The sequence below is a fragment of the Piliocolobus tephrosceles genome, chromosome 18 (genome assembly GCF_002776525.5).
Source record: "Piliocolobus tephrosceles isolate RC106 chromosome 18, ASM277652v3, whole genome shotgun sequence".
NCBI classification, from domain to species: Eukaryota; Metazoa; Chordata; class Mammalia; order Primates; family Cercopithecidae; genus Piliocolobus; species Piliocolobus tephrosceles.
The window spans coordinates 58,361,642-58,379,452 of NC_045451.1; the positions used below are offsets into that span (position 1 = coordinate 58,361,642).

Genomic DNA, 17,811 nt, shown 5'->3' on the forward strand with positions numbered 1-17,811 from the left:
GATGCTTCCTTTAGGAAGGAAGATGCTTGCCGTCAGGCTTCTCCCTCCATAGACAACTGAGAATTGCGTTTTTCTATTGATGTAATGTTTCACTATATTTACTCTTTCACTCTCCTGGAAGTTATTTCACACATTCTCCTTGCTCCTCAAACTCCCACCCCCTTCCCCTCACCTCGTGAATTTGCTTAACTTTCTCATCTTCCTAATCTACCAACCTTACAACATCCGTACCCATACAGCTGCCTACCACTGGTGTGGAGAAGCTCTCTGTGTTCCAAAGTCCCCCTCCCCTGACTCTCTCTCTCTCGCTCTCTCTCGCTCTCTCACTCTCTCGCTCTCTCCTCTCTCTCCCCGCTGCATCTCAATTCTTCCCTTCTACTAGATCATTCTGATCAGGATTACAACAAATGTGTTTGAAACAACCTCGCGCTTCCCCTCGCTCACTCCATTTGACCCACACTGACTCTCTCGCTGTTTCTCAGTCACTCCAAGGCTGCTCTCAGGGGTCTTTGCACATGCTGTTCCCTCTCCCAGGAACATGCTTCTCCCTAACTGAAGTCTCTTTTCCGCAGTCTTCCCGAGCAACTCCATCTAAAGCAGTGCTGCCCTCTACCTCTGTGTCTGTCCCCCTACCCGATTCTCTTCATCCTCAGCAGGAATTGCAAATCATTTCCTTTTTAAAGTATCCTCTTCATTGGATTGTAACTGCCCTGAGGGCAGGGACTTCATCAACTTTGCTAACTACTATAAACCTAGATAGGTGTCTGGCACAGGGTAGGCACTCAGTATTAGTTGATTGGATTCATAAATTAAAATGGCAGAAACTGTAAAATTTAGTTACTCAGGAGTTTTTAACCAACCACAGGAAGGAATGCAGTAATTGCAGACTGATACCTATGTCACTAAATTCAGTTATTAGAAAGCACAGTCTAATGAAATCTAGACTCGCTTTTTCTACCCTAATGGAAATCCATGTGTTCCATTCCTCAGGGCCTCCCCAGAACCTATTCTCAGCTCCTAACTTCTGACCACTTGCCCACTCTGGCCAGAAAGCTCCACCCATGCCCAACTCAGCTCTTCTATCTCTGGGCAGAGTCTCACCAGTTTCAGTGACTTCTCAGGTACTCACCTTCCTTGCTTATCATGGCCAAATTAGAGAGGAAAGAGAAAAAGAGAGCTATTCTTGTGGTCACAATATATTTCTTCATTATGATGTACTTCCATTCAAAAAGAGGTTTCCCAGGTAACAGTGCCTCATTCTCCTAATCTCTGCATCTCATCACATCTGACCCCTTTTATCAATGTCTTCTTTTGACTTTCTTACCAAAATAGATTTCTCAACAATATTTACTTAGAGTTACCACTTATGACTGGGCGTGATGGCTCATGCCTATAATCCCAGCACTTTCGGAGGCAGAGGCGAGAGGAAAGATTGAGCCCAGGAGTTTGAGACCAGCCTGGGCAACATGGCGAAACACCAACTCTACAAAAACTACAAAAATTAGCTGGGCATGGTGGCATGTCCCTGTAGTTCCAGCTACTCAGGAGGCTGAGGTGGGAGGATTACCTCAGCCCACAGAGTAGAGGCTGCAGTGAGCTGAGATTGTGCCACTGCACTCCAGCCTAGGCGACAGAGTGAGACTGTGCCTTAAAAAAAAAAAAGAAAAGAAAAGAAAAAAAGTTACCATTTATTAAACACTAACTGTGTTCCAGATGCATTACGATTTACCTCATGTAATCCTCATAATAACCATGTGGTCTCCCCATTTTATAGATGATGAAACCAAGGCTCATAAAGGTTAAATAACTAACTCACTTAAGGTCATATCTTTGGGAAGGAATACATTTAAAGCCAGCTCTATTAATTCCAAAGCCCATACTCTTAATCATGACACCGTACATCTACTTTAGGCTCCTGGTACCAACTGCTTCCTTCTTGAAAGAACTCAAGAAGTTATTTCTGGAAGACTTACAGCCCAATTTTTCAATGGTTTCCATGCAATCCTCTTCCTTCTACCTCTCTCTGTATTTTCCTGTTCCCTATGTGTAGTGCTGGCATGTTACTGTTATAGGAAAGGGGGCCTATTCCAGGCCCCAAGAGAGGGTTCTTGGATCTCACACAAGAAAGAATTCAGGGCAAGTCCAGTGTGACACAGAAGCAAGTTTATTAAGAAAGTAAAGTAGTGAAAGAACAGCTACTTCACAAACAGAGTAGGGCATTCCTGAAAGTAAGAGGAGGAACACGTCTTACCTAGGTAAGGTAAGGACAAAAAAAGATCATGGATCTTTAGGTAAGGATAAATAAAATATTTTATATAGGATAAAAAAAGATCATGGGGAGATGTGCTCTGCTACAAGGGTTTGTGATAAAGGACTAATTTTCTTAATTACTATATTTTGCAAGAATCAATATTAGTATCTTTAAAGCAAAATTAGGAATGCCTTTGTTCTCAAGATATCGGGACATTAGGACACTCCCAAGTCCGGGTCTGTTTAGTAAACATTATCAATCTATTCCCTTAACTGTAAGCATCTCCAGGCTAGGAATACCTAGCTTTCTGGGAATGCAGGCCAGCACGTCCCAGCCTCATTTTCCTAGCTGTCACTCAAGATGGAGTTTCTCTAGTTCGAATGCCTCTGACATTACTGTCAGTGGGGTGTTTGGCAGCTTTAATGACATGTAAGTCATCTGCTCCAAAGCAAATGCAAGTTTATACGGTGGGCCAGGCCACATCTAGGCCTGCCCAATTAATACCCCAAACCCAAAGTACTTCCTCTTAGCCTAGATTTATGAAAATAGGTCTTTCCTGGTAGTTTACCCATTCAACCATCAACTACTGATCTATGAGAATCAGACACCTTCCTCAAGGAGATAGTCTGACCCCAACCTGACTCATTCCTCAAACCAGGTTTTTCCCTCTCAGTTCTATTTCAGTTATTATTTTAACCCCTTTATGAAACAATTACACTGTTTCCTGTTTTCTTTTCCCACATTCCCAATTCCCTCATCTCAACCTTTTTTAGTTTTCTCACTCACCTAAATTTTTTTGAAGACCAGAAAAGGTATCAATACATACCAAAATAAAATGAAATCTGTATAAATTCTAGAAAGACCACAGAGATGTCACTCAGGGACAACATTCAAAACATGTAACAACAACAGCCATGTGACTTTCTGAGTTCCTGGAACACAGCACGCATGTTCCCGCCTCAGGGAACTCAGGCCTCCGGGGTCGCCCTCTCCCAACCTCTTTGTGAGGCTGCCTTCCTCTCAACCCTCAGGTTTCTGCACCAACATCATTTCCTTCCTGCCTGCCTGCCTGCCTGCCTTCCTTCCTTCCCTCCTTCCCTCCCTCCCTCCCTCCTTCCTTCCTTCCTTCCTGCCTGCCTGCCTGCCTTCCTTCCCTCCCTCCTTCCTTCCTTCCTTCTCTTTCTTTCTTCTCTCTCTCTCTTTCTCTCTTTCTCTCTTTCTCTCTCTCTCTCTCTGTTGCCCAGGCTGGAGTGTAATGATGCAGTCATGGTTTACTGCAGCCTCAACCTCCTGGGCTCAAGTGATCCTCCCGTCTCAACCTCCCAAGTAGCTAGGACTACAGGTACATGCCACGAGGCCCAGCTAATTTTTGTATTTTTTTTTATAGAGACAGGGTTTCACCATGTTACCCAGGCTGGTCTTGAACTCCTGGGCTGAAGCTATCTGCCCACCTCAGCCTCCCAAACTGTTGGGATTACAGGTGTGAGCCACTGCACCCCGACCATCATCTCCTCTTTAATTTTTATCACAGAATCCTGTTTATTCTCTCTAAGGCAAAATAACAACCTATGATTATTATATTTACTCAATGGCTACAGTCTCCCCATGGGGCGTTAGCTCAGTGAAGACAGGGGCCTTTTCTGCCTTGTAACTATACTTCCAGCCCCTTATATCACCATCCCCTATACCTGGCACATAGTAGATGCCAATAAATATCTGCTAAATATAGAAGTGAATGGACATTACCCACAAGTGCGTGGGCATGCAAGTCTCCAGGCAGCACCACTCTTATTAGTTGATTGGAATCTACTTTAAGAATCACCTCAGGCCGGGCGCGGTGGCTCAAGCCTGTAATTCCAGCACTTTGGGAGGCCGAGACGGGCGGATCACGAGGTCAGGAGATCGAGACCATCCTGGCTAACATGGTGAAACCCCGTCTCTACTAAAAAATACAAAAATCTAGCCGGGCGAGGTGGCGGGCGCCTGTAGTCCCAGCTACTCGGGAGGCTGAGGCAGGAGAATGGCGTAAACCCGGGAGGCGGAGCTTGCAGTGAGCTGAGATCCGGCCACTGCACTCCAGCCCGGGCGACAGAGCGAGACTCCGTCTCAAAAAAAAGAAAAAAAAAAGAATCACCTCAAAAGTCAGTCTTCCAGCCTCTGTTGAGCTTCCAGCTGTTAAAGTGGTCAATTAAGACAATGAGTCCAAATGAAGCACCAACCCAGACTTTAACTTACTGTGACAGTGCAGGCAAGAGATAAAAGAGAAGACAGGCCGGGCGTGGTGGCTCATGCCTGTAATCCCAGCACTCTGGGAGGCTGAGGCGGGCGGATCACAAGATCAGGAGATTGAGACCATCCTGGCTAACACGGTAAAACCCTGTCTCTACAAAAAATAGAAAAATTAGCTGGGCGTGATGGCGGGTGCCTGTAGTTCCAGCTACTTGGGAGGCTGAGGCAGGAGAATGGCGCGAACCCGGGAGGCGGAGCTTGCAGTGAGCAGAGATTGCACCACTGCACTCCAGCCCGGGTGATAGAGTGACACTCCATCTCAAAAAAAAAAAAAGAGAGAAACAGGCTGGTTCCCCAATGTTCCATTTTCCCCCAATACCCACCCCCTCCCACAAATTCATAGATTGAAGTCCTAACCCCCATGACCTCAGAATAGGACTGTATTTGGAGACAGGGCCTTTAAAGAGGTATTTAAGGTAAAATGAAGTCATTACGGTAGGCCCTAATCCAATACGCCTGGAATCCCTATAAGAAGAGAAGATGGGGACACATACGCATAGAGAGGAGACTACGTGAAGACACAGGCAGAAGGTGACCATCTACAAGCCAAGGAGGGAGGCCTCAGAAAAAACCAGCCATACCCATGCCTTAGACTTCTAAGCCTCCAGAGCTATGAGAAAATCAAACTGTGCCGTTCAAGCCACCCTGGCTGTGGTACTTTGTTATGGTAGCCCAAGCAAACTGACACAGGTTGAGTATCCTTTATCCGAAATACTTGAGGCCAAAAAGGTTTCAGATTTGAGATTTTTTTTTTTATATTGGAATATTTATATTATACTTACCAGTTAAGCAGTTCAAATCCAAAAATCCAAAATCCAGGAAGTTCCAGTGAGCACTTCCTTTGAATGTCATGCTGGCACTCAAAAAGTTGTGGATTTGGGAGCATTTGGGATTTCGGATTTTTGGATGAGGGATTCCCAAACTGTATGGTGCACTAGTAAGGAAGTCTCAGTGGAGGCACCTGGGAAGAACCTCAGCCAAGGCTCCTGATAAGGGAGCCCCCAGAATAGAGGCTCCTGGGTCAGGAATGGAGATGTGCATATGAGAGGCTCCTGGGCCAGTAGAGCCTGCATCCTTGACCAAAACTCCCTCCAGAAAATTGCAATGCGTTCACTGTGCATCAAGTCAGGTGTGGGGAGGGCAGCTGTCCCCCATGAGGCCTCCCAAGTAAAGCCTTGTAGTTGCAAATGTTGGGGGCTAAAAGATCACACAGAGGATTTTGACCTAAAGATGAACTCCTCGCCCTCCTCTTCAGAAATCATTTCAGTGGTGCAGCACGCTTAGCACAGGAAGTTCTTCTCTGTAGCAAACCCCAGTACTTAGTGCTGCAACATTACACGCTCTTTCTTATTTAATCTCCCATGAAGATGTAGAAGTGCTGCTTACAAACATCTTTGTAATGATTCTAAAGGCCCCTGGCCTCCTCTTCCTCATATTTAGTCAGGCAGTTCTATTGCAGCTTGTTTCAGCTACAATTTTCTTAAGCTGCGGTGACAGTCACATGTGGAGTAGACCAGATGACAAAGACCACACCCCAGAACCAAGGCAAGTGATCAAAGAAAACGAGGATGCTTCAGGTAACATTAAGTATAGGAAAGGTTGAAAGAGTCTCTCCTAAGCCAGCACCTGCTCAGAGAGAGAGAATAAAGATTTTATCTGTCAGGGTGCGGTGGCTCACACCTGTAATGCCAGAACTTTGGGAAGCCAAGGCCAGTGTATTGCTTGAGGTCAGGAGTTCAAAACCAGCCTAGGCAACATGGTGAAACTCATCTCTACTAAAAATACAAAAATTAGCTGGGCGTGATCACACATGCCTGTAGTCCCAGCTACTTGGGAGGCTGAGGCAGGAGAATTGCTTGAACTTGGGAGGCGGAGGTTGCAGGGAGCCGAGATCGCACCACTGCACACCAACCTGGGCCACAGAGCAAAACTCCGTCTCAAAAGGAAAAAAAAAAAAAAGGATTTCACCTGCTCTTAGCATTTCTATCAGAAAATTTTACTTTAACAGCTATATTTTTATTCAAAGAAAAGTCTACTAAGTTTACCTAGAAGATAATGAAATAAAATGAAAGAAAGATAACTCAACGAGTTTATAACAAGCTTATTTAGTGATTTTCCTAATGAAGTCTCCCAGAACATTCTGCTACTTTTTCTAGTTCATCAAAAACATTTAGAATTCAACGGCACATTAAAGATACAGTAAGTGATAAGTCGTCACAATAAAATAGGAAAGCAGCCTGGAAACATGTAAGAAAATTTAAAAGTCTGAAATGTTTGCATTCTTATCAAATTACTAGGCAAACTATCTTACACAGAATCTTTGCCACCAATGTCTTTCATGCACACAAATGTCTGGCAATATTTAGTCTCTGCAAAGCCAATCACAGGACACAGGGAATAGGAGCTTTCATTTCACAATTCCATCCCTTCCCTCCCCTGAAGCAGCCCTCTGAGCCCTCACTAGTAGTGAAGGAATTATCCAACCACTGGGCTCTGTTCAAATAGCGGATCCAAGGCTCACAGGTATGCACCACCCCTAAACTTAGGCCACCCCACATGCATTAAGCAAGGATCAGGGATAAGACACACACAACACAGCTGACTGCCATAAAGAAATGCAAATATTTCTCTCTCTCTCTCTCTTTTTTTTTTTTTTTGAGACATAGTCTCACTCTGTCACCCAAGCTGGAGTGCAATGCTGCGATCTTGGCTCACTGCAGCCTCCACCTCCAGGTTCAAGCAATTCTCCTGCCTCAGCCTCCCAAATAGATGGGATTACAGGGCCACACCACAATGCCTAGCTAATTTTGTTTTTATTTGGCCAGGCTGGTTTTAAACTCCTGACCTCAAGTGATCCACCCGCCTCAGCCTCCCAAAGTGCTAGGATTATAGGTGTGAGCCACCAGGCCTGGCCTTAAGGATGACTCTTCACGTGCATGATCTCTAAATATTTGTTCAGCCTAGAGCTCTTCTCATTCTTTTTAGGAGCCACATTTTGAGTCATCAGGTTGCAAAGTCTCACAAACCAAGACCCTAGAACTACACACACAGCCTCATGCAGTGTCCCCTCTCTGCTGCTCTCCCATACGGGGATAACACACACGCACTGAATGGTCAATACAACTGCTGGTTAACTGATTAAAGCTAGTTACTGCATTTGTTTCTAAGGCTGCCATACAAAGTAGCACAAACTGGGCGGCTTAGAACAACTGAAATTTCTCTCTCACCATGCTGGAAGCTACAAGACCAAAATCAAGGTGTCAGCAAGACGGCCCTGCCTCTAAAATTTGTAGAGGAAGGATTCTTTCTTGCCTCTTCCAGCTTCTGGGAGTCCAGTCCTAGGCACTGGGCTCAGTCACTGCATCAGACACAGCAGGGCCACACCTGTCTTCCAGAAGACAGATTGTTGAAATTCAAGTACTTTTAAAATCAAACAGCAATTCCAGCAGGGTGTTGCTCTGATAAGTAAATTCTATGGTGGTGGTGCCTTTTGAATATTTCTTCAAAAAGCATTGATGGAGTGTCTAAGACAAGCTTCCACAAGGAAACAGTGCAGCATACTTTGCACAGGAATTCTCTATAGGGAATCTCAATACTCTGTCCAGACATGAACCGGAAGATAGGGCCCCACCCTCAGGAAGCTCATGATCCTAATAAGGAGACAGACTTGAAAATGAATGGCTCCAAGGTGATGAGTGGAATTAGCAAGGCAATGCAAACTTTACCTGGAACTCAGAGGAAGAAGTAGTCAGCACGTCTGTGACAGCACAGTATAGCAGGTAAGAGCGTGAATTCTGCAACCAGAGTACCTGGGTTTAAATCTGGCTTTACCACATACTAGCTGTGTGATCTTGGACACATCACTTAACTTCCGTGTGCTTCAGTTTCCTCGTTTGTAAAAGGAGCATGCTAATTGTACCTCCTTCATACATTCATAAATTGTTGTGACAATCAAGAAGTCAATGTGTAATATGCTTTAGACCTGTGCCAAGCATCAGTAAGTGCTGTCTGTGTGTGTTAAATCAATACCCCGCATTCAGTAGGGGAGCAGAGCCCCTCGTTACTAGACCATTCCTGCTTCTTGCCATTCTGCTCCCTGTATTTGGTATCACTCCTATACACAGTATGCACAATATATGGTATAATTTGAAAGTAACGGAGAACTCACTTCTATTTCCCCAATCACTTTAAACCCGTATTTCTCTCCAGTTAATATTCATGTATTAACTCCACATGTATTTTCTGAGCTTCTAGGATGGGAAAACCACTGAGGGAATACAGTATGTTTTTGATGCTGAGAAACTGGCAGGACACATGGGACTCAAGAAGCTGGCTTTCCTCAGGGCAGTTTCCACTCTGTTGACATGAGGGATCTAATCAGTGCCCTACTACCTCATTCAAACAGTTCTTTACTGCAAAGCAGAAAAAGACTCCCTGCCTGTGGGCAGATGCAGCCCTGCCCGGGCAGCCCCACTCACCCACTTGACCAGGAATCCATGTATATAGCACAACCATAGGCAGCTCCACTGACTTAGACCAGTCAGGCGCCACTTAGTAAATCTTTTCCTAACTAGGCAAATGGTTCCAGAATGCTGAGGTTAACACAGGTTTCATAAATGCCTAAATTGCAACCAGGAATAAATATATGATCCGGAAAAATGTATTATTGCCACTAAATTAACCTTAAAAATTAAAATCTCCCCCCAAAATATTATTTGAGCTGATAAAAAAGTATCTTTAAACAAATAATATCTAGTTATTAAAACAGTACTAAAACAAGTTACCATTTCTGTAATATAAAAGGCTGCAGAAGTCTGTGTGCCAGTGGACTGTTTAGCATGCCAAATGTGTTCAGTATATAATGCACTGTACATTTCTTTTTTTTTTTTTTTCTTGAGACAGAGTCTCAAGAGCTGAGGGAATCCTGCTGGCAGATCTACTCTACAAGAAATGCTAAAAGGAGTCATTCAAGATGAAATGAAAAGACACTAGACAGTAATGCAAAGCCATACTAAGAAAGAACAGCAGTATAGGTAACTACATATGTTAACATAAAAACCAGTATTATTGTATTTGGGGGTTGTTTTGTTTTGTTTTTGAGATGGAGTCTTGCTTTGTTGCCCAGGCTGGAGTGCAATGGCGCGATCTCAGCTCACTGCAACCTCTGCCTCCCGGGTTCAAGCGAATCTCCTGCCTCAGCTTCCCGAGTAGCTGGGATTACAGGCGCGTGCACCACACCAGGCTAATTTTTGTATTTTCAGCAGAAACGGGGTTTCGCCATGCTGGCCAAGCTGGTCTTGAACTCCCAACCTCAGGCGATCTGCCCGACTCGGCCTCCCAAAGTGCTGGGATCACAGGCATGAGCCACCATGCCTCGCCATATTCTTGGTTTTTAACTGGTTTTCGTATATTATTTAGAAGACAAATGCATATATAATAACAATAATTATAAATTTATAATAATGAACAACAATGTATAAAGATGTAATTTGCAACAATAACATAAAGGACAGAGTTATATAGAAGCAAAATTTGGGATACTATCGAAGTTAGGCTAGTATCAATTCAAACTGGATTGTTATATATTTAGGATATTAATTGTAATCCTCAGAGTAAGTACTAAAAAAACTTAAATATATATAGAAAAGGAAATGAGGAGAGAATCAAAATGGTAAAAATCAATTAAACCTGAAGACAATAATAGAAGAATTGAGAGTAGCCAAAAAATATATAAGGCATATAGAAAACAAGCATCAGAATGACAGAAATAAGTCTTTTCGCATGGAAAAAAAAATTTCTAACATTAATATTTTCCAACAAAAGATTTACAACGAGTCTTGAATCTATTGCTTAAAACATCAAAACAGGCTGGGTGCAGTGGCTCATGCCTGTAATCCTAGCATTTTGGGAGGCCAAGGCGGGTGGATCACCTGAGGTCAGGAGTTTGAGACCAGCCTGGCCAACATGGTGAAACCCCGTCTCTACTAAAAATACAAAAATTAGCCGGGCATGGTGGCAAATGCCTGTAATCCCAGCTACTTGGGAGGCTGAGGCAGGAGAATCGCTTGAACCCAGGAGGTGGAGGTTGCAGTGAGCCGAGACCGCGCCACTGCACTACAACCTTGGAGAGACAAGAGAGACTTTGCCTCAAAAAAAAAAAAAAAAATCAAAATGTAATACCTTTCTACTAGGAAGTGCTGAATACAACTTGGAAGTGAACAATTACTGGCCAAGTTTCTACTTCTAAAAATGTTTAGGCTAACTGAAGGATGGGGCAGAGCTAGAGCTATAGTACCATGATTTAGTGAGCTTAGACAGCAAAAGACCTGTACAGTCACATGGAGCCCTACACTTTGAAGGGCCCCTCACTTACTTCAATGCTGTGCTGTCACCATCTTGATATTTAAAATAATTTTTTTTTTTTTTGAGACGGAGTCTCGCTCTGTCTCCCAGGCTGGAGTGCAGTGGCCGGATCTCAGCTCACTGCAAGCTCCACCTCCCGGGTTTACGCCATTCTCCTGCCTCAGCCTCCTGAGTAGCTGGGACTACAGGCGCCCGCCACCTCGCCCGGCAAGTTTTTTGTATTTTTAGTAGAGATGGGGTTTCACCGTGTTAGCCAGGATGGTCTCGAACTCCTGACCTCGTGATCCACCCGTCTCGGCCTCCCAAAGCGCTGGGATTACAGGCTTGAGCCACCGCGCCTGGCCTAAAATAATTTTTTAACGAGGGTTCTACATTTCCACTTTGTACTGAACTCTGTAAATTATGTGATTGGTCAATGCAGTTCTTCCATTTGAATCTACATATTTTTTGAGGTATCTTTTCAGCTATAACAACCACTAAAATCAAGTATAACATAAAATCAGACTGGGTGCAGTGGCTCATGCCTATAATCCCAGCACTTTGGGAAGCCAAGGTGGGCAGATCACTTGAGCCCAGGGGTTCAAGCCCAGTCTGGCCAACATGGCAAAACCTTGTCTCTACAAAAGATACAAAAATTAGCCACACGTGGCGGTGTGTGCCTGTAGTCCCAGTTACTTGGGAGGCGTGAGCCACCATGCCTTGCCATATTTTTGGTTCCCAGGAGGATTACCTGGGCCCGGGAGGTGGAGGCTGCAGTGAGCCAAGATAGCACCACTATACTCCACCCTGGGTGACAGACTGAGACCCTGTCTCAAAACTAAAATTAAATTAAAAACTGGGCCAGGCGCGGTGGCTCAAGCCTGTAATTCCAGCACTTTGGGAGGCCGAGATGGGCGGATCACGAGGTCAGGAGATCGAGACCATCCTGGCTAACACGGTGAAACCCCGTCTCTACCAAAAAATACAAAAAAACTAGCCGGGCGAGGTGGCGGGCGCCTGTAGTCCCAGCTACTTGGGAGGCTGAGGCAGGAGAATGGCGTAAACCTGGGAGGCGGAGCTTGCAGTGAGCTGAGATCCGTCCACTGCACTCCAGCCCGGGCAACAGAGCAAGACTCCGTCTCAAAAAAATAAATAAATAAAATAAAAATAAAAATAAAAACTGAATTGTTATAAGAGCTAAACTAAATTTCTCAAAAATAATTATACACACAATTATATTTGCATATTTGTGTGTTTATAAACACACACTCATAAAATAGAGAAAGCAAAATTATTTGGGACTGTTAAAATTAAAAGTATTTTCATCATTGTTATATTTTTAGTTTCATTTCTTGCATGTTTTATAATATACATAATATAGAAATATGGTAAAAGGTATTTTCATCATTGTTATTGTATCTTTTAGATTTCTCTTTTTGCATATTTTAAAATATGTGCAACACATATCAATATGTTAATACATGCGTATAGTTTATAAGTAAGCACATATGGCACTACACGTTCAAGAACTTGTCATTTATGGAAGTGCATGGTCAAAAGAGTTTCTTTTTTTTTTTTTTTTTTTTTTTGAGACGGAGTCTCGCTCTATCGCCCAGGCTGGAGTGCAGTGGCCGGATCTCAGCTCACTGCAAGCTCTGCCTCCCGGGTTCCCGCTATTCTCCTGCCTCAGCCTCCAGAGTAGCTGGGACTACAGGCGCCCGCCACCTCGCCCGGCTAGTTTTTTTTGTATTTTTAGTAGAGACGGGGTTTCACGGTGTTAGCCAGGATGGTCTCGATCTCCTGACCTCGTGATCCACCCGTCTCGGCCTCCCAAAGTGCTGGGATTACAGGCTTGAGCCACCGCGCCCGGCCAAAAGAGTTTCTAAAGCACTAATCTAGTCACCCAATGACAGCCTTGCTTTTTTGGAACCCAAGCTCCAAAATCACTCCCTCTTCCCACTACACTTCCTATTCCTCAACATCCTCAACAATACTTTGCAGAAGAAGGAGGCAATTTGGGCTTAGTGTCGAGGATTTGAAGTCAGGACTAGATTCAAATTCTGCTGACCCTTTGGGAGATCAAGGCAGAAGGACAACTTGAGGCTAAGAGTTTGAGACCAGCTTGGGCCAAATAGCCAGACTCTGTCTCTACAGAAAAATAAATAAATAAATAAATAAATATTTGCCAGGCCGGAGATTGCAGTGAGCCGAGATCACACCATTGCATTTCAGCCCTGGTGACAGTGGGAGACTCTGTCTCAAAAAAAAAAAAAAAATGCCAGGCAATTGCACTCGTGTAGTCCCAGTTACGCCCAAGGCTGAGGCGGGAGGATCCCTTCAGCCCAGGAGTTCGAGGGATGCAGGGAGCCGTGATCGCACCACTGCACTCCAAGGTGGCCACAGAGTGAGACCTGTGAGTAAGGGCCAGGCACTGCAAGATGCTGCTTAAGCTGCACCTCAATGCCGTTTGCCCCAGCTGTTCACGGTGAGGCTCGGATCTCTGAGAGCCATTTCTATCTTTGTCCGCCTAAGGTCTCATTCGCCCCCAGTGGATGGTGGCACTTAAGGCAGTGCAGTGAAGTGAATCTTTTCAGTAACATCAGAGTGATACTGCTGTTATAACCTAACAATTCTCTCTTAAAATACAACACAGAAGGTAACTGCTACCAGCTCCTCCGAATAAGGTACGGGAGGTGGGGCAGGAGGCGCCCCTGAACCCTCGGGGACCCAAGCCAGGCGGCACGCTCCGTGGATAACGGAGGCGGGCAGGGCCGAGGCGCCTGCATCTCTTAGAGCGCAGCCTCACACTTTCCCCTCCACCTGCCCGTACCTGACCACAGCCTCCGGTCACCTCGCGTGCTTCCCCCTCCTGGCCTTGGGCGGGTGGTGCCGAGACGGTGCTTCACGGGATCGCTCCCGGGTTGTGGGCTCTCGCGCGCGGGGATGGGGGCTGCCCTCCCCGGTCGCTCGGAACCACTAGCGCGCGTGGGGAAGGGGCCCGTTCCCTTCTCCGGGTGTCTGGCCGGCGCGAGAAGGAGAAAGCGTGCCCACCCCGGCTCTCTCCGAGGCCCTCACCTGGATGGTGTGGCCGCTGCCTGGGGCGGTGGGGCCCCCGACCAACTTGCAGTAGAGCTCGGGCCGGGGCCTCCTCTCGCCAGGTCCCCTCTCCCCGCAGGTGGCAGTGGCCCAAATCCTCGCTGCCTCGGCCAGGTTGAAGTAAGGCGGGTGAAGGTTGAGCCCGGCCGCGGCCCCGGGATCCCGAGCGGTCGCCCCCCAGGCTGGCAGCAGCCGCAGCACCAGCAGCAGCAGCGGCGTCGGCGGCAGGACTGGCCCCGGTGCCCGACCCCGAGGCCGCGCGGCCGCCGCCATCCCGCCGCGCAGGATCCTCCCGCCTGCGCCGTTCGCAGAGGGGCTCGGGGGCACCGCGGCTCTCCGCCCGCGCCTCCCGGACCTACAGCGCCAGGACTAGCGCAGCCGCGGGTATGGGCGGTGCCGGGGCCGCTCCCCGTGCTCCACGCGCTGGAAGCCCGCGGCGTGGGGGTAGCCGCTCAGCTCGGGAACCTGCCGCGGCTGGAGCGGGCAGCCGCCGGATCAGGAACTGACAGCGCTCAGCCGCGGGCCAGCAGACGGCGTCTCTCCCGCGCGAGGCGCGCTGCAAACTTCTCGGGCGGGGAATGGGAGAGGCGTTCCCGGGCTCCCACCCAGGCGGCGGGAGCGGGAGCCTGGGATCTTCGAACCCTCCAGGTGCCAGGACAGAAATTAATTAGATCGTTCTCTCTGGATACTCACCGCTCAGGTCAAAGCCAGAAAAGCCACCTGTGACCTAGGAGTAAAGGATTTGGTTGAGAGCAGAGGAAACTGCCACTACCTACAGAACTGACATCAAAGGCATTTCGATTTCCCAGCCAAGTATTGATCCATCAACTCCTCAACGATGTGCATCTAGGATCCCTGTGGCACTGCAGCCACAGGCTGAGCCAGGGAACTGGGAGTGGTGGAACGTACATATTTAAAAGACAGCCAATAATGCGAGTTGTAATTTGCCAAACTGGAAACGAACCTTAGAGGAAATCCTTTAGATGGCTAATCTGCTAAATTTTACAGATAAGCTAAGAGAGATTGAGTGAGGTACGCCACCTGCCGTGCTGACCTCAGAACAGAGGAGACCCCCCCCCCCCCCGCCTCCCCAGACTCATGTTTGGTCTTATATGGAGAACACCCTACTAAAACAGAACCCACTTAGGCCCTCTAAGTTATTAGAGGAATGCAATATTTGTACAATAAAAATTGCAAAACCTCTTTGAAAGAAATGTTAAAAGACCTAAATAAGTGGAAAAGTATCCCATGTTCATGGATTAGGAGACAATATTGTGAAGATGGCAATATATCCTAAAGCAGCCTACAGTTCAACACAATGGATCCCAACTTTTTTTTTTTTTTTTTTTTTTTTTTCGGAAATTGACAAGCTGATCCTAAAATTCACGTGGAAATGCAAGAGACCTAGAAAAGCCAAAACAGTTCTGAAAAAGAATGAAGTCAGTGGACTCACGCTTCCTAGTTTTAAAACTTAATACAAAACTACAGTTATCAAGGCAGTGTAGTACCAGCATAAGGATAAACATAGATCAATGGACTACAATTGAGGGCTCAGAAATAAACCCTTACATTTATGGTCACTGGATTTTCAATAGGGTGCCAAGACTATTCAATGGGAAAAGAATAATATTTTTAATAAATGCTGCTGGGAAAACTGGATATCCCAAAAGAATTGAGTAGGATCCCCACCTCATACTATATACAAAAATTAACTCAAAATGGATTTAAGATCTCTAAATTTTACATCTAGAGAGCTAAACTATAAAACTATAAAGCTAAAACTATAAAATTCTAAGGGAAAAACATAGGAGTAAATCTTCATGACTTTGGATTAGCAATGCTGTCTTAGCTATGATATCAAAAGCGCAAGCAACAAAAGAAAAAGATAAATTGGGCTGAGCGCAGTGGCTCATGCCTGTAATCCTAGTACTTTGGGAGGCCAAGGTGGGTGGATCACCTGAGGTCAGGAGTTCAAGACCAGCCTGGGGAACACGATGAAACCCCATCTCTACTAAAAATACAAAACTTAGCAGGGCGTGGTGGCACATGCCTGTAATCCCAGCTACTCCGGAGGCCAAGGCAGGAGAATTGCTTGAATCCTGGAGGCAGAGGTTGCAGTGAGCCAAGATCACGGCCCTGTACTCCAGCCTGGGCGACAGAGCGAAAATCTGTCTCAAAACACACACACACACACACACACACACACCTACAACAAAACAAAACCAGAAAAAGGTAATTTGAAGCTTATCAAATTTTAAAACTTTTGTGCTTCCAAAGCACCCTCAAGAAAGTGAAAGATGGCCAGGCACAGTGGCTTATGCCTGTAATCCCAGCACTTTGGGAGGCTGAGGTAGGTTGATCATCTGAGGTCAGGAGTTCAAGACCAGCCTGGCCAACACGGCAAAATGTTCTACTAAAAATACAAAAATTAGCTGGGAATGGTGGCGTATACCTGAAATCCCAGCTAGTAGGGAGGCTGAGGCAGGAGAATCGCTTGAACCCAGGAGGCAGAGGTTGCAGTTAGTTGAGATTGTGCCACTGCACTCCAACCTGGGAGACAGAGTGAGAATCCATTTCAAAAAAAAAAAAAAAAGTAGAAGACAATCTCCAAAATAGAAGAAAATATTTGCAAATCATATTTCTAATTAGAAGTTCATATCCAGAATAAACTCTTCCAACTCAACCATTTTTTTAAAAGTAATGGGCAAATATAAAAATGGTCGATAAGGATGACCATGGAAAGATGCTCACCATCATTAGCCATCAGGAAAATGCAAACCAAAACCACAATGAGATACTACTTCACACAGATTGGGATAGTTATAATCAAAAAGATAGATAATAACAAGTATTTGTGAGGATGTGGAGAAGTTGGAACCCTCACAGATTACTGATGGGAATGTAAAATGGTGCAGACACTTTGGCAATTCCTCAAAAACTTAAACGTAACATGACCATGTGATCTGGCAATTCCAATCCTAAGAACTACTCAAGAGAACAAAAAACATAGATCCACACAAAAACTTGTACATAAATGTTCATAGCAGCATTAGTCATATAATCAAAATATGAATACCACCCAATGTTCACCAACTGATGAATGGATAGACAAAATTTGGTATATCCATACAATGGAATATCTATCACACATAAAAAGAAATGAAGTTCTGATCCATGCTTACAACATGGATGAACCTTGAAAACATTATAGTAGGTGAAAGAAGTCAGACTAAAAAGACCACATATTGTATGGGGAGTGACAGCTATTGGACATGGGGTTTCTTTTTGGAGAAAAATGTTCTGGAATTAGATAGTGGTGATGGTTATGCATCACCACTATCACATCACCAATTGTGTGAATATACTAAAAACCACAGAATGGTGCACTTTATGAATTTATGCTATGTAAATTGTATCTTAAAGCTGTTATCAAGGATTTTTGCAGAACTGAAATATCTACTAAACATAAGAAATGTGTCCAGGCGTGGTGACCCACACCTGTAATCCCAACACTCTGGAAGGCCAAGGCGGGTGGATCACCAGAGGTCAGGAGTTCGAGACCAGCCTGGCGAACATGGTGAAACCCTGTCTCTACTAAAACTACAAAAATTAGCCGGGCTTGGTGGCACGTGACTGTAATCTCAGCTACTGGGAAGGCTGAGGCAGGAGAATCGCTTGAACCCAAGAGGCAGAGGTTGAAGTGAGCTGAGATCACACCACTGCACTCCAGCCTAGGTGACAAGAGCAAAACTCCGCCTCAAAAAAAAAAAAAAAGAAATGTATATAAGTGAGCGTGTGTGTGTGCATGTGTGTGAAAGCAGACAAATAATTTT

At 45.4% G+C, this 17,811-nt stretch overlaps 1 protein-coding gene across 2 annotated transcripts in view; it reads right to left on the minus strand.

Annotated features, from left to right (window-relative positions):
* LAMA3 (laminin subunit alpha 3) overlaps positions 1–14,482 on the minus strand; it is a 271,772-nt gene extending 257,290 nt beyond the window's left edge. For both annotated transcript variants that reach the window (XM_023207778.2, XM_023207777.2), the window contains exon 1: positions 13,958–14,482. In XM_023207778.2, the coding sequence (XP_023063546.1) occupies positions 13,958–14,251 (294 nt within the window). In that variant the 5' untranslated portion in view covers positions 14,252–14,482. The remainder of the gene's footprint in view (positions 1–13,957) is intronic.
* Positions 14,483–17,811: the final 3,329 nt, after the last annotated feature.